Source organism: Fukomys damarensis, unplaced genomic scaffold (genome assembly GCF_012274545.1).
Source record: "Fukomys damarensis isolate Sample0158 unplaced genomic scaffold, DMR_v1.0_HiC HiC_scaffold_30, whole genome shotgun sequence".
NCBI lineage: Eukaryota > Metazoa > Chordata > Mammalia > Rodentia > Bathyergidae > Fukomys > Fukomys damarensis.
In genome coordinates, this window is record NW_022900942.1 from 15,735,010 (window position 1) to 15,754,914 (window position 19,905).

At 33.4% G+C, this 19,905-nt stretch overlaps 1 protein-coding gene across 4 annotated transcripts in view; it reads left to right on the forward strand.

Annotated features, from left to right (window-relative positions):
• Positions 1-19,905, forward strand: part of Rttn (rotatin) — a 168,747-nt gene that overhangs the window by 23,588 nt on the left and 125,254 nt on the right. For all 4 annotated transcript variants that reach the window (XM_010607718.3, XM_019205464.2, XM_019205453.2 and 1 more), the window contains 3 exons: positions 6,651-6,821; positions 17,920-18,132; positions 19,582-19,694. In XM_010607718.3, the coding sequence (XP_010606020.1) occupies positions 6,651-6,821; positions 17,920-18,132; positions 19,582-19,694 (497 nt within the window). The remainder of the gene's footprint in view (positions 1-6,650; positions 6,822-17,919; positions 18,133-19,581; positions 19,695-19,905) is intronic.

The following is a 19,905-nucleotide window of genomic DNA, read 5'->3' on the forward strand; positions in this document are numbered from 1 at the left end:
TCCAAAACTGATATATAGATTTAATGTAATCCCAAACAAAATACCAGAAGCATAGTTCTTCATAGAACTAGGAAAAAAAAAATCCTAAAGTATGCATGGAACCAGAAGAGACCCAGATAGAAAAAGCAGTTCTGAACAACAAGAACAAAGCAGGAGGAATCACAATCTCAGATTACAAGGTTATATTGTTAAAAACAGCTTGGCACAGAAATCAGACATGTTGACAAATGGGATAGAATAAAAAGCACAGGAGCAGCCCCATGTACCTTTAGTTATCTGATCTTGATAAAGGTTATAAAAACAAATGCTGGAGAAGATATAGCCTCTTTATAAATGGTGCTGGGAAAACTGGTTATCCATATGCAGAACAGTGCAATTAAGCCCGTAACTGTGACGCTATCCTTAAATGAAAGTGGATTAAAGACATACAAATAAAAACAGAAACACTGAATCTGCTGGAAGATAAAATAGGTAAAACACTTGGTACAGACATAAGCATAAGCAAGCACTTTCTGAACAGAACTTTATTTGTACAGGAAGTAACATCAAGAATCAATGTGAGGGACTAATCAGATTAAATAGGTTTGTTTTTTTTTTTTTTTTTTTTTTTTTGCCAGCTCCTCCCTAAGGGACTACTACATAAAATAATAAAGAACTCAGAAAAATTATACCCCCCAAACAAAAGACCAGTCAAAAAAATGGGAAAGTAAATATAGATACTTCTTAAAAAGTGTATAAATGGCCAGTAAGTACATGAAAAAACATTCAGCATCTTTTGCTATTAGAGAAATACAAATCAAGATAACACTGATATTCTGTCTTACTCCAGAAAGACTGGTTGCCATCAAGAACTCAAAACACAGCAAATATTAGTGAGGGTGTGGGGAAAAAGGAAGTGTTCTACATTATTGGTGGGAATGTAAACTAGTACACCCACTTGGAAGTCAGTATGAGAATTCCTTAAAAACTTAGAAATTGCATTTACCCTAGCTATTCCCCTCTGGATATCTTACTGAAAGAGTTAAAATTATATTAGAATGATATCTGCACATTCATGTTCATAGCAGCACAGCTCATAGGAGTCAAATGTGGAAGAGGCCTATATACTCATAAACAGATAAATGAATAAAGAAAAAGTGTTTTATATGTACACAGTGGAGTAGTACTCAGCAATAAGCAAGAATAAATTTGAGTTACTTGTTGGAAAGTAGCTTCATCTTGAAACCATAGTGTTAAGTGAAACAAATAGGACAGAGGTTATCTATTGCAGGACTTACTGCTTTCTCTTTTTAAAAAAACATTTTTAATATTTTTACATGTTTGTAGTTCATAATGTTTACATTTCTTGTGGGGAGTTTGGTACATGTACATAACACATCTTAATTCCTTTTTTCATTCGCCTGCTTCCCCTCTCCTTCCATCTCTTGATCCCTTTCCCATTTGGGAAAGATCTATCTTCCTAGTTGTATCATCTTTTATTTTGCTCTACATGTTTTGAGTTCTTCTTTTAAGAGAAACCATGCAATATTTAAAGTTCTGTGTCTCATTTACTTCACTTAGCATTATGGTTTCAGGGTGTGCATCCATTTTCCTACAGATGACTCAAATTTAACTTTCTTGATTTCAAAGTAGTACTTTTATATGAGAAATACAAAGTATAAATAATTTATAAAGCAAAATAGAAAAGAATGGTAGACCTTTTGAAGTTTGCAAGGATATCTAGGGATAGAGGGGAAAAAGGAGGGAAAGGGGAAGTAAAAAAGGGTTAGGAATGAATAGGTACGTGTTTCAACCCCACACAATGAATATATTAATTATATATCACAAACACGTACTAATAAAAAATATAGAATATATTTCTCCCAGACTCAGCAGTCAGACCTCAGATTTTTGGCATCTGATAAATTAAAAATTGTACATCTGTATAGTATTAATTTGCATTTCTCTGAGGAAAGGTAAACATTTTTTGGTAATTTTGAAAGAGAGAGAGAGTTTTCCCTATAAAATCTCTATTTGTATCCAATTTTTTTTTTCTCTTGAGTCATTAGTCTTTTGTCCCTCCTCTTGATTTTTAAAGAGCTCTTTATATATAAAGGAGATTATCATTCTGAAATAAGTTGCAACTTTTTGTTCTTATTTAGTCAGGGGTGATTTTTTTTCTTCTGTGTAAAGATTTTGATTTACTAATGCTGCTTCTGGCCATGTAAAACTTTTATTCCTTTAATTTTCATGTAGCTGGATATTTCCATTTCTTTCTTTCTTTTTTAATTGGTTCTGGATTTTGACTCACAGAAAGACTTCCCTCATTGAGAAAGAACATACTATATCTTCCATTTCTTAAATCTTGTGTATTTGTATGGGAGACCCCTGTAGTGGAACCCAATCTCCTGCTTGGTGCCGTGATGCATTGAGAGAAGAAAGACACAGAGACAGAATTAAAGAGACAGAGACACAGGAAGCCAGGACGACCAGTGCTTGAGCATTCAGAGGCTTGAACAAAGGCCCTGAACACCCAGAGCTGTCCATATTTACTGGTGACATCATAGTTCGACTGAGGTAAAGGGACTATGTGGAGTTGCTATGGTTACATTGCTGATGCAGGCAAAGCTTGTAAAGGGAGAGACAAAGCTTTCTTGAATTAGGAACAAAACAGACAAAATATACGTGGTGGTTAATAATTAACCTTGTCTTTTTAGTAAAGAAGATTTTAACTCTGGGAACAGTATTGGGGTACAAATTACTCTGACCTCGGCATGTTGGCTTTGCCTAGACTCATTTCTATAAACAGGCCAATTGTGGAGTTAACTCTTTACAGCCTGCTTACTTACATGCTGCCTTGGACATAATTGGGCAGTCCCCAAAATATTTATGTATCAAAAATAATTTCCTCATATAGATTTCATACATCTTCTTGTCTCGTGTATTTTTATATGTGCAAATATATGTATATGTATATGTTTAACATCTTCATTGAAATTTGATAAACTACGTGTTTAAAGGTTTATGGTAAATTTTGTCATTTGTTTTTTTTAGTACTTTCAGATTGACTACTTTGATATATGTTGGATCTGTCAATACTTATTTCTGAGTATTTCACATTCTGTGCCTCTATTACAATTTATATATTTATCAGTTGATGTACAGATTGTTTCTAATTTGTACTTATTACATGTAAGATTTCAGTGGAAATTCTATTTGTTTCACATTTTCTCCAGTATTTGGTATGTTTAGATTATTTACTTTTTTGATATTTTAATAGATGCATAGTGCTACTTAATTTGGTTTTAATGTGCATTTCCCTAGAGATTAAATGATGTTGACAGTCTTTTGTAGCATTCAGTGAACAAATGTAGATCTTAAAAATTTATTCCTAAGTACTTCGTTTACATTTATGTTATTGTGAATTACTTTCTATGATTAATTTTGAGATTTTGTATATAGTGCAAGGAAAAGGAATGATATTTTTTGTTTTGTTTTGCATCAAGTTATACAACTGTTTAAGCACTATTTGTTTACATGACTATTTTTTTTTCTGAATTACCTACCTACCCACTTCCAGTGTGTTATGTCTTCTGTATTCCCAGTGTGAAATAACTTTTTGATTCAAAGCAACAATAAATCCTGTAGTGATTTTGAATAGAATAAAATTAGCCTACACATAAGTTTGGGAAGAACTGACATCTTAAAAGGTAGTTTTCTAACCCATGAACATTATTTATTCCCATTTTTAGCTCTTGATTGTCTCTTAAGAATGTTTTCAAGTTTTTGTTGTGTAAGTCTTCTCATCTAAGGGTTTCGGTTGTGTCTCTTTTTCTTTGGCTAATTTTTCTGTTTATGAATTTGATGTTTAGTAATTTGGCTTATTATTCTTTCCCTCCCCTACTCTTCCCTATTTTTACTTACCTTGTCAGATAACTAAAATAAAAATTTATTAGTTATAAAAGTATATATTAACTCATACAGTTACCAAATTTCCTTTATTTTTGTTATTTTAGTTAAATTTTGTTGCAGGCTGTCTGAAATCCTTGTGAATAGAGATCAAAAATAAAAAATAAGTAAAATAAGATATAAAGTAATACAATGCAGATATTTGCTTAATACTAGTGCCCATGTTTATTGGTCAGCTTTCCATCATTATAATGAAATACATGACATAATTAACTTATAAATAGAAAAGGGTCATTTTATTTTATAGTTTAATGCGTTCTGGTCCAAGATTGGGTGGCCTTATTGCTTTGGGCATCTTACAGGTCAACTGGCTGTCAATGGTTGGCATTATAACAGAAAACTACATATTTCATGGGCAAGAACCAAAAAAGAAAGAGGAAGAGTCTAGTATCCCACAGCCCCCTTGAAGGGAACGTCCCCAATGACCTAAGGTTCTTATACTATGCCCCATCTCCTACAGGTTCTTAGCATTTCCAGTAGCATCACCTAGGTGACCAGGCCTGCTGCACATGGGCCACCAGGGGACCTTCAACATCCAAACTATAGCATCATTTGTGAAAATCCCTAAGCCTTCATTTTTTAAAATAGCACAAACCTCTTGAAAAGATACATTACATTTTTTTGCAATATGTTTATGTTGCAAATTCCTTCAATTTCTGATAACAGTTATTAATCTTGGTTTTTCTTTATTCTTTGAGGTTACTTCACTTTTGTAGGTCTTTTGGGAGATTTTCACATATTGAAGGTTTTCAACAAGTGAGTTTTTCCTTAGAAATGTGAGGAATGCTTTATCAGTTGCTTTTTAAATTAAACTTTCTTGGCCAGAAATTTATCTGTAAAAATTAGTCACTCACTTTTAGCTTTGGCTGCTGATCTTTTACGATTCAATGAATTATTTTTACTTTAAAGGTTAAAGCTGTTGCATAAGTGCCAACTTGTTGGAGATGCTAAATTAAATTGCTACTTGAAATTACATTTGATTTATTTTTTAAAAAGAATTAATGCCTCCTCAGAAAAGTCTCTATCCTTTGTGTATATTATATTGAAATAAATAAAGAAAATTTCTTAATGTCTCTACTTTTGCCAATTTTAAAAAGAAAGAAGCATTATTAATGGACTAAAATACTATAATGTATTATCAATTTATGACCTATTTGAGGATATATATTTAAATTTCTAGCTATTTTCATAAAGTTCAGTAATGTCTAGTATTTTGTAACTCAACATAGAGATTTAGCATACTATTTATATTTTTATTGTATATTATTTATAATTATGGCATACTAAAATAATTTTCTCCTAAAATTGAATATTTTCATTTCACTCGAGAAAAAATATTTTCATGAAAATTGTTATTTTTTTGGTTAAAATAGAAAACTTATTGATAAACAGTTGTAAAAATTGGGTTGACCTGCATGCAGTGTGTCATCCCCACCCTTGCATCAGAAATTAAGTCCTGTATTTTTCACCTGTTAAGTTTGATTCACGGAATAAGGATTTTTACCTTATTTTAAATAACTCCAGACTGCTGGGTTATCTTGTCTGTGTTACTCCTGTCCTTGACAAGCAGTCTTTCACCTTCTTTAGTACTTGATTAATTCCAGTTTTCCAGTTGAGCTGCTGTGAGCTCACTTTTATTCTTAGTGTGCAGAGTGCTTTCCATTTTTATTTTAATATTCTGTATTTTCAGTGGAAAATTCAAAATCAAGAATTCCAGTGTTTTTATTATTACTCTTCTACTGTGTTGTCTTACTGATGCTGTACTTTCAACAGCTAGTTTATGGGGCATGTTAGCACATCTAGGATATTATTGGTCTATATTAAAGTCATACTACTTACACTTTACCTTTGCCTTCATATTTTATGTATACCTTTTAATTAAAAGATTAGCATCCATTTAAATGGTAAATTATGTAGAAGTTTATGATGGCAGAGCATTTCCTACTTGAAACAAGCTTGTTTCCTGAAAGGCATGTTTATATAATATGATATTTAATTACTTTTTAATTATTTGGCAGCTCATGTTTTATTTATTTAGTAAATTTGGGATGAATTTGAGTAAAAAGATCATGTCTTTTATACTAATGCTTTTTTTCCAGTTATACCTGCCACTGTATGAAGCATATAGTAGACCCAATACGTGAAAAAAATGTGCATCCATATTTTTTTTTTTTTTTTTTTTTTGAGATAGGGTCTCACTATGTAGTTGAGAATGATTTGGAACTCACTGTAGCCCAGGCTGGTCTCGAACTCACAGAGTTCCTCCTGCCTCAGCCTCCCGAGTGCTGGGATTACAGGCATGTGCCACCATGCCCGGCTCCGGCTCCTCATCCATGTTTAAAGTGGAAGCAAACACTAGAAATTAGAAGGAATTTATGGTTCATTAATCTTTCATATCTTTTAATTTGCTTTTTGTTCGTTATTAGGATTCCTCATATTAAATAATTACATGACTAGTTTTTCTTTAAATATAGGTCTGCTTATCATCCTTTTGTACTTTTTAATTTCAGCAGATACTGGTTATTCTGAGATGTATAGTTTTTTTTTGTTTGTTTGCTTTTCTGTTTAGTTGTAGTATTTAGTATATGTGCCGCGGAAGCGAGCACTACTGGTAATATTTTAAAAAATACTCCATGGTATTTGCAATTTTACCCCTAAAATTGGTTGTTTTACTCAGTTTTGTGATATTTAAATGTTTTCAGAAAGAGAAACTGCTACTGGTGTTGGGGTCCCTTGGAGAAACGATGTGTTACAATAAAAGCAGTGTTGGTTTGGAACAACCAGAGGTAATGATCGTGCACCACAGAATGGCCTTTGTCAGTATTGCACTGTTTGCAGTTCGACTGTTAAAAACGCTTCTCCCTGTTGAAAAGGTAAGGTGGATAATGCTGCCTACTGAATCTTATTAAGAAATGTTTTGTTGTGAATTTCTTGTGATTATTTCATGGTTCTTTTTAGACCATTTTCAAAATAAGTATACACACAGTGATTTTAAATGAAATGTAGAAATTGAAATATGGTTAATGTTTTGAGAAGTCTTAAAATATTTGATAGAAAATCATTTTTAAATTTAGCAATTTTTTTTCAATGAGTTTATTATATTTACAGTATAGTTACATTCATCATTGGGATCTTGTATCTTCATATGATGTATCTTGGTTCTTATTTTTTCCCCATTCCCCTGCCTATCCTTCACCCCTGTAGCATTTGTATTTATAGTAGATATTTTATTATAATTTTGTACATTTGTTTATTCTTTTACTTGTTCATTAAATGTATATTTAAATGATTGCCTGTACATTAGAATAGGGTCCACAGAATTTAGTTTTAGTAAAAGACAAGACTGCTTTTATATATACATGTATGTTTGACTTGCTTAGCTCACTTCTTTACTTCTTTCTTTCTTTCTTTCTTTCTTTCTTTCTTTCTTTCTTTCTTTCTTTCTTTCTTTCTTTCACTGGGAATTGAACCCAGGGGTACTCTACCATTGAGTGTTATCATTAGTCCTTTTTATTTTTATTGTGAGACAAGGTTTCATTAAGTTGCTAAGTGACAAAGGCTTGGCTTGAACTTGTATTTTCTTGCCAGTGCTAGTATTATAGGGTATAACACCACTCCTGGCTTCATTTCTTTAATAACTTTGGGATCACCTGGAAGGCAGGGACCGTGTCTTCACCTATTATGCTTACCTCTGGTTCAGGAAAGATTTCAGATAATTGAGATAAAAACAGACAGACAGATAAACTCACACACATAATTTATATACTTGATAAATCTTTAGCTTGAGTAAAAGTCATTGAAATTTTAGTTATTTCATCTCTGCAGGGGAATATGTCTGCTCTTAGGTCAAGATTAGCTTTTTCTTCTCTACAGATTGGTAGAGGTTTTTTTTCTTTTAATCATTTCCTAAATTTCTTTACACATGTAATACAGATACTTTCCAGTGATACTTGAGAAATTATTTGCTTATTAGTAACTCATGTAACTTTTTCCCTCTTGTTATACCAATTCAAAATAAGCTCAGCAATGCTTTAGTTTCTAAGTGTTGATTGAGTTTGCTTGTTAGGACTGTCCTATTTTTTGTATTGGTCATATTTTATGTATATTACTAATGTATGAACTTTGTAAATTAAGTGATTTTTGTTGTTGTTGGTAATATTTCTCTTGAAGATTTCCTTTGTCTGCTTCCTTTCTGCCAGAAGCTTAGTTCCTTAATATATTAACTTTAGTGGCATAGCAGAGGGATTTTAGGAAATACATGTTTTGTAGCATTAAAGTATCCTGATATTTGTCTGACATATTTTTTGATATTTGATAATTTGTTGTAGAGTCTAAACTGTATTCATAGTTTGAGTACTTAATTGTACGAATGAATGTGTTAGTCCTTTGAAAGTTCTTTTTGTGATTAATGTGCTCTTTTAGTATCTTTTACAAAGGTGCATTTTTATCCTGCAAATCAATGAGCTTTTATGCTAGTCTTTATTGCAGTCCTTTGCTTTCTTCCACTTTCCTATTTTACCTAGCCCTTTCATTTATGAAGCACTGGTCTTTTATTTTTGCTGAGAGTCAAATTCAGGGCCTTGTGAATGCTAGGGAGGTGCTCTACCACTGAGCTACAGGCTCAGCCCAGGGGTCTTTTTAATTTTTAACTTTTATTCAGAAAATATCATGTTCATTTAGAAAACATTTTAATGTGCAAAGATATAATATCTAAAATTATTGATGCACAAGTGTTTTGTAGTGTACTTTCTGCAAAAATAATGTGGCCCACTTAAATTAAGGTACAAGGGAAATGGGCAGCTAGAGAACTATTTCTTATACCTGTTTGTTGCCCTTGGTTATTAACCAATTTCATTTTTTTCCCTAGAATTCTGCAAAGCATATAATCCAAATTCTATTTTATAGTGATACTTAGCTGTGCAATGTACTACCAAATCATCTGAGAAAACAAGTGTAGTTACATTTTGAAGATAGTATTTTGTTTTATGAAAAATAGTATCACTTTTGTTAATTTTAAGTTTTCTTTGATTAATCATTACTGAAATAGTTTTCTGTTTTGAAGAGTGATAATTTTCTAAGGCATAAAGATTAAGAAAATGAAATAATTTAAAATATAGGTATCTTTTTAACGGAGAAATTTGTGCTACAATAACTTATTAAGTATCACAAATATTTAATTTATGAGGTAAAGTATTGATGAAACACATATACTATCAGTTTATTTATTGCTGTTTAATTTTATTTTTCATGTATGTGCCTATTAGAAGAAATCAATTAAACTAGAAATAAGTGATTTATTTTATTTTGACTAGTGCTATAATGATGTAGAGTTAATTCTCCATGTATTTTTAAAATTTTGAAAGTATTATTATTTTTTTTTCTTTTTATTGGTACAATCTAGGTATACAATACAGTTACATTCATAATTGGGATCCTGTACCTTTACATGATAGGTCTTGATTCTCATTTTTTCCCCTTGTCCCTGCCCTCCCTTCATCCCCTCCTCCTCTCCCCATTTACAAACACTTTATTTCTATTTTTTCAATTTCTCATATTTTTGTCCTCTCCCTTATTACCTTTCCCCTACCCTTCCCACTTTCCCCACACCTTTAGCCCTTTACTTCCTATTTCACATTATTAATTATCTTATTAGGATCCTGTGTACTATTATAGTTTTTCACACCAGAGAAACTATTCGGTATTTCAGTTAAAGAAATCTCTGTATGAACATTAAAAATAGGGAATCCTAAAATAAAACTAAAAAGGAAAGTAAAAGAGAAAAGGCAATGGTATAAGATTAAAATAATTCTTAATTCTGAAGATGAAAATGGTCCCTGAACATATTTAAATTGCTTCTTGCTCTTGTAGTCTTACCTTATTCTTTTTTTTTCATTTAGGGAATACTCTATTAGTTCCTGTAATCAAACCCACATAGAGATGACCTTACATATTTAATACAGTGTGTTACCCCTGTACAAATGGAAAAAAATAGAATAAAATAAAAATTAAAAAAAATTAACATTTCTAGATCAATGTGGCTTATTTTTTATTGTTTTTAAAGGCAAATTCATACATTTAGGTTTCGGTTTTTCTTTTAAACATGTAATTTGGAACTTCATTAGTAAAGTTTTGGTCATCTGCTTACTGATGGCTACATTTTCTTTGATTAATTAACCAAGTACTTCAAAATGAGATATAAACAAAAATGCTATTCTCCTGCTCTTAAATTTCTTCATTTTATATAAATTTAAGGTTTTGCTGCCCTCTGCTTGTTGTCAGCTCACCAACAACTAAAGTGGAATTTGAACTATGAAACTTTTAACCTTCCAAATGTCTTTTCATTTATTCATTTATTTTTTTAATTGCTACTTACCAAATATGTAATTTAGATGTTAGAAAACGAACATGAATCTGTGTAGAGATTTCCTGAATTTGACAAAATGACCTTAGAGGACTTTCCAAAACTGATATTTGTTGATTTTTAAACAGTTTTATTTTATTTATTTATTCATATCGAACTCAGGACATTGCGCTTGCCAGGTGGGTGCAGTGCCACTGAGCTGCATCCCTGGCCCTAAATGATATTAGAGAGTATTCATTTATAGGATAAAAAGGTGGTAGTCTTATGAAAAATACTAAGGTTAGATAAACCAAATTGATAAAATGAAGGGAATTTCATTCATATTAATAAAAGCCCAAAGTACTGGCCCTATGCTGAAGGAAGGTTACAGAGCATCCTACAAACTGCTAGTACTCTTTCTCAGCTAGCCAGGCTGACTGAGGATAAGGAAGAATTTATCCACAAAGGCTTTGACTTTTCATTGAGGTTTATGAAATTCATGATTGTTGCAGCTGATTGAATGATTCATGCAGTGCTTTTCATTTATTCCTTAAAAAAAACAAACAAACACTATTTGGTATTGAACCCAGGGCCTGAGGAATGCCAGAGAAATACCCTAAAACCGAATTATATCTCCAGCCCTAAATTGCTTAAGCTGGCATTGAGCCATGGTTCCTATGGTCTTAGCCTCCTCAGTAGCTAGCATAGGCCTGTATCTAACACTTGGCTCAAGACAGTGATTTTCACAGTGCACTGTGCAACCAGATATTGGGGTAAGGCCTGACTGTATTTCTTATAACACTGAGATAAATGCCATTGCTGCTCTGATTGGCTAGATTTTGAGAAAACAATATTCAGTATTACACCCCACTGCTTATTAGAACAAATGAGATCATAATGACTTCTTATCTAACAGTGGTGATATATTTACACTGAAACTTCCCCCTTTTTGGTTCTAAATGACATGTAATTCATGTTCGTATATACAAAATAGCTGTGTTAGACCTGGGATGTTGTACTAGTCAGTGTTCCATTACTGAGACAAAGTATCTAACATAAACAGTTTAAAGGAGAAAATGTTTATTTACCTTATGGTTTTGGAGATTTCAGTCTGTTGTAAGCAGGCTCTAAGGCAGAAACATCATGGCAGAAGGGCATTGGGAGGAAAGCTGCTTACCTTATGGCACCCAGGAAGCAGAGTGAGTGGGAAATAGCCACAGAGAGATAAAGGGTCCTGGGACAAGACTATATCTTTCCAAGTTATGCTTCCAGTGATCTCCTTCCTCCAACCAACCACTACCTCCTACAAGAATATTCAGCTATAAATGCATCAGTGGATTAATTCATTGATTGCTTTACAATCCCCAGGATTGAAGCATCTTCTAGAATCTCTGCCTCTGAACACATGAGCTTTTGGGGGATTGTTTTTGGTCTAAATAATAACAGACATAAACTGATTAGTTTATTGGGCCATGCAAGAGTTAAGCTTATGACCTTAGTATCCTGCCTGAGGGCTGAGAACAAAATTTCAGATATAGGTATCTGGGGTAAAAATGTCAGAATACCTTGGTGAAGAGAAGAGAGGAAAGAAGAGAAGTATTTATTGAGTGCTACATACCCTGTGCTCTGCTTAGTGCTTGTTTAATCCTCACAGCAGCTATTTTTCTTATTCTTTTTTTTTTCACAAAAAAATGGGCTGTATCCAAGTTTTAGCTGTTACAAACTGTGCAGCTATCACTCCTCTTCAATATAGTTCTGGAAACATTAGCCACAGCAATTAGACAAGAGAAAGAAATTAAAGCAATAAAGATAGGAAAAGAAAGTTAAATTTGAGTAATATTCCATTTTATAGAAAAACCACATCTTTATCCAGTTTCCAACTGATGGGCAAATAAATGGGCTGTATCCAAGTTTTAGCTGTTACAAACTGTGCAGCTATCACTCCTCTTCAATATAGTTCTGGAAACATTAGCCACAGCAATTAGACAAGAGAAAGAAATTAAAGCAATAAAGATAGGAAAAGAAGAAGTTAAATTGTTATTATTTGCTGATGATATGATACTCTACATATTTTTCTTATTCTTAACTATAGCAAGAAAATGCTTTTAAAACACAATGCATTTGGAGTTAGGTCCAGTGGGGTATACTACAGTATTTTAGTATAATATCTAACTCATTAAGTCTCCTTTGTTTATTCCTCTTTGACTTCCTAACTCTTAAAAATTAGAACCCAGAACTAACTGTAGTCCTCATGAAACACTGTCCCATTTGTGATCTTTAAATGCTGTCTATTTGTTCATGCTTCCAAAATTCATATTTCCATATCAGACATATCAGTTGAACTCCAGACTTATAGCCAGTCGCTTTTGACATCTTTATTTGATAACAGTAGATGTCTACATTTTCATGTCTCAAACCTAAATTTTTGTTTCCTCTTACAAGTCCATTCTCCCTATATTCTTCACTATTTCAGTAAGTGCCAACTTCATCCAGTTTCATTCAGCAGAAACCTTTGATCAGCCTAGATTCTTGTCTTTTATTTATACCTACATCCAATCCCTGAGCAAAAATTGCCATTTCTCCCTTTAATATCTAGCATCCGAACACCTTAAGCTTACTTTATTATCCTGATTTGCCTGGATTAGTGAGGTAAACAACTCATTGGTCCCTCAGCTTCAATTTTTACAATTTATCATTTGGTCTCTAAAGACTGGTATTGATACTTAAAACTTTCTGGTGCACAAGTCCTTATGATGATCCAGAGTCTTACCTGATCTGACTCACCACTCGCCTCTGTCCTCATCTCTCAGCACTAGCTATACTGACTTTCTTCCTTGCTCTCTGAGCCTTTGTACTTGTTATTCCCTTTCCTATTACTGCTTTTCCCCTACACGGCTCCTGACTTCCACATCTCTATTTAAAAGTTACCTCCTTAGCAGCCTTTACCTACTGCTTTAAAGTAGTAGTTGACAGGAAAGGTTTTGGGTTTTTTTTTTGTACTGGGGATCGAACTCCGGTCTTTGTGTTTGCAAGGCAGGCAGTGGAACCACTGAGCTAAATCCCTGGCCTAAAGTAGTAGTACTTCCTGTACTTCCATTCCTCCAAGTCCCCTATTCATCTCCTTTTTTCCCATGCCATTTAAAAAAATTTTCTTAGCACTTTTGCCCATACTTGACATTTGTGTATCAGTTTGCTCTACCTTTTCCAGAGGAATTTCAGCTTTAGGAGGACAGAGGTTTGGCTTCCTGGTGTGTTTCCAGGATCAGAAAGTATGCCTGGAATGCAGAAGAACACAGTAGGGTCTTAATTAATATTTGTTAACTGAGTAAGTACAAGGTGAATAGATAATTTAGTTTCTGTCTTGCTCTTTTCATCACTGGAAGAATTCTTCACAACGTAATGAAATTTCTCTTGACTTTCTAGTATCTGCTATCTTTTATTTTTTATTTTTAAAATTAATTTATTCTGTTGCCCCCTGTCAGGAGCACACATCAGAAAAGGTGAATTATTAGCAAGCCCAGTGCACAGCCGCATGTTTGCAGGGTGTTAAAAACGTCAAAACCAGAAACTCCTTGCATGAGAATTTAGCCTCCTTCCCCCTAATCAAGTCCAGTTGCAGGGATACTACCCTTCTCCTCACCCACTCTTCGCTTGCTAAATCAAAGACTCAACGGAGGAATAGTTTATGCTTAAATGAAAAGCTCAATGAAAAAGATGGAGCCATTATGATCAGCATTATCAGCCACTTAGGCAGAGGAGACAATGGTGCTACTTTCAAGAAAAGATGAAAATTACTTTAAATACCCAATTTCAAAATGTTGGTTATCTCCTTTCCTAAAGGACTGAATGGTTGGAAACACTGGGGATCATGCCTCGGAGATGGAGTTAATGTGTGACCACAGTACTCCTAGGGGCTCACTCTAAGGCAGGTTGATGGTGCAGCAGAGTTTCTTTGCATCTTCAAAATCTGTTTTCTGTTTTCCTTTCAGTTTTGTTCTTGGCTCACTCTTTGTCCAGTTTCAAAAACTTGCCAAGAGTTAGTTCTTCAGTCTGGGTTTTGACAGAAATGAGTGCACAGGCAGGTGAATGCTTTTTGTGCATCTATGGCAGTGGTGGTGAACCTAGGACACACGTGTCATTTGTTTTTCTTTTAAGACAAAAGATATTAATATATGAGTGGTTTTTTTCTAAGTTAAAACCTCAGTTTTCAGGTTGAGTTGTAGTGTTGGCACTTTGCAATACATGAGTTTTGGGTTTCAGTTTGGACACTCGTCTCTAAAAGGTTTGTAATCATGCTCTAGGGATTGTCATCTTGCTCCTAGGCTTCCAACTCCTTGAAGCAGAAGATACACTGGGTCAAATGAGACTTGTTCCCAGTGTATTAATGCGTGTTACTGGCCTTGACCATCCAGGAAAGGCCAATTCTTGAACATAGAAACACTGTGGTCCTTGAGACAGGGCTGCCACACCTGGGGCAAGGCCGAGGACAGCATGTAGTCGTCACTGCAGCCAGATGGTAATAGCTGCTGTCTTACTAGTCTTTTTTTTTTTTTTTTCCGTGTGTGTAATCTAAGAATTTATTTCTATAGTTTATGATCTTCGTGTAGCAACTTTATTTCATTTGAGAACATTATCATTTAGCTGATTATGCTCTTAATATTAGACTTTTAGGCAGTTAATGATTATCTTTAAGACTGGTCATCTTTAAAATAAGTCATGACCAAACCCTTGTAGAAAAGATGGCATTTCAGCTATGCTCCTGACGAATAATTTTCTCTAAACTTTCAATTTTTAATCCATTTCGTTTTTTAGTGCATTGAATCTTACCATAAAAGCCATTAAAATTAATTCTTTTAACTTTAAATCTATTGATTTAAGTCATAAAATGTATATAATAGGATATAATAGCATGTCTTCTGTGATGATTCTAGAATTATTTAAAATATTGTGTTAGGGCTGGGGATTTAGCTCAGTGGAGTGCGCCTGCCTGGCAGGTGCAAGGTCCTGAGTTTGATCCCTAGTACCAGGAGGAAAAATATTATGTTAAATTTCCTTTTTGCCCTCTACAATACAAAAGCAAAAATCAATTCCTGTTTAAATCAATCTGTACTTATGCTTAATTTAGTGCTACTCAATTTAATGTGTTTTTATTGGAGGGGGAAGTAGTGTTTTCTTCAGGAGTATATTGGAGCTTTTTGTAGATTTGCACACATATGCACAAAATGCTCAGAAAAAGGATCTGTGCCATACTTCTCTAACAGAAGTGTAAACATGGTGCAGAGCTCAGTTCTAGGGATTGATTTGGGGAAGGAGAAAAAGTGTCCAAGAGTTGATATTTGGATTTGAGAGATTTGGGCGAAGTAATTGCATGGAATAAAGGTATACAGGTAGATGACATGTTGAGAAATAGATTGTTCTTTGTAAAAAACATAGATTTTTTTAAAAAGGAAAATAGACCAGATTAATATCATAATGTACCCATATTTTTCTTAAAATGTTTTTTTTAGAGCAAAATTTTTCTTCATCTTTTAATTGTTACTTTTAGTAGTGCATGTTTATAGTACATAATGATTGCATTCATTGTGAGGAGTTGGTGCATGTATAAAACAACATATTTCTTTCTTTTTTTTGTTTGTTTTTTGTTTTTGTTTTTTGAGACAGGGTCTCACTTATGTAGTGAGACTGACCTGGAACTCACTGTGTAGCTCAGGCTGGTCTTGAACTCACAGAGATCCTCCTGCCTCAGCCTTCCGAGTGCTGGGATTACAGGTGTGTGCCACCATGCCAGGCCATATTTCTTTTTTTAATCCTTCCCCTTTCTTCCCGGCCTTCATCTTTTGGTCCCTTTCTCTTTTGCAAAAAATTTATCTCCCACTTTTGTATTATCTTTTGTTTTGCTATTTAATTTATTTATATTTTGTGTTTCTCATATAAGAGAAATCATGTAATATTTAAGCTTATATGTCTGATTTATTTTTCACTTAACATAACTACATTTCACTTAATTTGTTTTACTTAACAGTATCTTAAGGTGCATCAGTTTTCCTACAAGTGACTCACTTATACTTCTTTATGCCACAGTAGTACTCCACTGAGTATAAATATCACATTTTTTTATCAATTCATCAGCTGACATACGTAGTCTACTTTTAAGATTTAGCTGTTTGTTATATGAGTTGTGCTCCTATTAACATGGGTATACATGTGTCACTGTAAAATGTCTTTAATTGTTTCAGGAAGATACCTAAGAAGGGGACCAGATTGGTTAAATGGAAGAATTTATTGTGTTAGTTGTTTGAAGAATCTCCATACTGATTGCCGAGTGGTTGTACTAGATTACATTTCAGCCAGCAGTATGAGTTCCTCTTTTTCCCCCAGCCTCCCATCATTTATTACTTGATTTTTTGATGAAAGCCATTCTTTCAGAAATAAGATGGAATCGCAATGTTGTTTTAATTTGCTTTTCTCTAATGGCCAGAGATGTTTCACATTTTTTAATGTATTTGTTGACCATTTATACTTCTGAGAAGTGTCTATTCATTTTAGTTGCCCATTTTATTTGTTGGGTCTTTTATTTGGGGCATCTCAATTTTTTTTTTTTTTTTTTGGTATGGGGGATCAAACTCAGGACCTTGTGCTTAAGACGTAGATGGTGGCACTACTGAGCTAAGTCCCCCGATCCTTGAATCTTTTGAGTTTTTTCATGTATTCTAGACATTAGTCCTTTGAGGAGAAGGTGGTGAAAGCTTTTCCCCATTCTGTAGAGTTTGTCTTCACTCTGTTGGTTGTTTCTGGTACAAAGTATTTTAATTTGATATAATACCATTTGTTGACTCGATGTTATTTCTTGTCAGGATTGTGTTCAGAAAAGTCCTTGTCTATGCCTATGACTTCAAATTTTTACCTATTTTATCCTCAAGCAGATTAAATGTCTCTGTTTTAATATTTTTATCTTTGATCCATTTTGATTTTGGTTTAATAAACAGTGAGGGATATGTGTCTAGATTCAGTCTCCTGCATTTATATACCAGTTTTCCCAGCATCATTTGTTAAAGAGGCTATCATTTCTCTCTTTCTGTTTAGGCCCCTCTGTCAAAGATCAAATGGCTGAATGTGCCTGGGGATGTTCCTGTGTTTTCTATTCTGTTCCATTGGTCCACATGTCTGTTTTTGTGTTAGTATTTTGCTGTTTTTTTTTTTAATTAAATAATGCAGCTTTATAGTATAACTTGGAGTACAGATTGTGATGCCTCCTGCTTTGCTTTAATTGCTCAGGATTATTTTTGCTCTCCTGGGTCTCTTCTGGTTCCACGTGAATTTTAAGATTGTTTTCTCTAGTTCTGTGAGAAATGTTGTTGGTATTTTGATTGGGATTGCATTAAGTCTCTATATCAGTTTTGAAAGTATAGCCACTTTGACAGTATTGGTTCTGCCTGTCCAGGAACAGGGGATAACTCCATTTTGTGATGTCTTCACCCTTTTTCAAACTACTATAGTTTTGGAGTTTTCATTGTAGCAGTCTTTCATTTTTTTGGTTAGGTTATTCTCTAAGTATTTAATTTTTGTTGATGCTATTGTGAGTGGTACCATAAAACAAATTTTTAACTTTTTTTTTTTTTAAATTTGTCAAGGCAAGTGAGTTTTTACCAGAGCCTATGTCAGCAGCATTATTTCTTCTTTCTTTGGACATGCCTGTTTCTTTGGAATATCCAAATATTCACGAAGCTGTTGTGGCCTATTTGGAACAGCTGAATTCTGAAAACTACAATATTTATAAACGAACTGCAGAGACTGTTTATTCAATTGAATGTGCCTGTAACTTCCTGTCTGATGTTGGGAAAGAGGTAAAATGTTTTGTTAATAACCCTTTTAAGGGTCCTTTTGGTAAAATTCTTTTCAAATTTATATACATTTGAATTGCTAGAGGAAGGATATGTTATTATTGAGTAGGTCTGTTATTAGATTTGTGTGAAGCTATGATTTATATAAAAGTAAAACAGACATTAGATTAATGAATGTCACATGTTTATAATATCAGTGGTTAAAAAAAGGAGATATTAAAATGTCATAACACTTAATAGTGAATATCTATCTATTTGATGTGATTTACAGTATGTGAACTGAATGATAATTGATGTTACCAGGATTGTGAGGCCCACACTTGGAGGGATATTTTTGTTTTAATATCCTATAGACATTTGCTACATATTTATACAAACAGCATTTTTTAGCAATTAAATGCAGCTGTGATATATATATTATATATATATATATTTGTTGTTGCTGTTGTTGTTTGTTTTGTTTGTACTGGGAATGAACTCAGGACCTTGCACGTGCGAGGCAGGTGGCAGAACCACTGAGCTAAATCCCCAGCCTGAAATATATTGTTTATCAAATGTGTAACTATACCGTGTTACAGCAATAATTATGTATTGATAGTTTTTCCTTTCAAAAAATACTATTAGAGATTATTTAGTATGTGTCATTGACAGGGTTTACTGAGTTTTAGGGATTACATTGACTACAATAGTGGTTTACTGTCTGAGAATACCACAATAGATCCCGAAGATAATAAGAATTAAGGACAAAATTCTCATTTTTTTGATATTACTGTGGAGTCTTATCTGAATTGGCCTATTTAGAAATTTCCTTCATATACCCACTACAGTGTCTTGTGTTTTCTATTCACATATCCTGATGCCACTGACTTATTTCTTCTCTGATAGAACTGTAAATTATATCCCTAACTGAAATTATTTCTGTTGCATTATTCTGTGGTCATATTGGATGTCCCCTGTGTTCCTAGAATCTGGCACATATTAAAAGAGGGAGGTGTATAATAAAATACACTAGCTTTGCCTTCAGTAAGGGACATAGAACCACAAACAAGCAAAGAACTAGGTAACCCCATTTAACTTGAAGCTGACCCAGAGTAGAATAATACACATCACATATGTCATTTATCTAGGCGTTTCCCGCACAGTGTTTCTCCTAGCCAAACAATTTCATGTTACTTGTTGAGAGAGTAAACTTAAGCAAATGTGAGAATCTCAGGCTCTCCAAACAATCTAATTTCTTGACGTACCTCAGTTTATTTTCTTAGTACATGTTTGTAGAATATTATGGTTATATTTATCGTGGGAGTGGGTATGTGTATATAACATATCTTAATTCTTTTTGTTTCCTCTTTCACTCTCCTCCCTGCTTTTGTGTGACCCCTTCCCCTTAGTTTAATGGAAAATCTTATTGTATATGAACTTGACATTTATTATTCTATTCTTTCTCTTTTTCAGGGAGAGAAGAATCTTTTAGAATTAGTGGAGCTTGCAGACCAAGCCTTGCATAGCTTTTCTTATCATCAACATTTTCCCCTAATAAAGGAAATCGTCTGTATTTGTTCAAAGATGTAATATTTTCTTTCATTATAATATTATAGGACCCTGTGTATGTGAGTGTGTATACACATGTATTTAAATTTAGGAATAATATAAGTGAAATTAACCTTAGATCTTTATTATTTTTTAGTTTAGATTATTTTTTATGTGACCTTTAAATTGTATATAGATAGATGCATTAATACTGTTAACCATTTCAATCAAGAGTAAACTTTAAAAAGG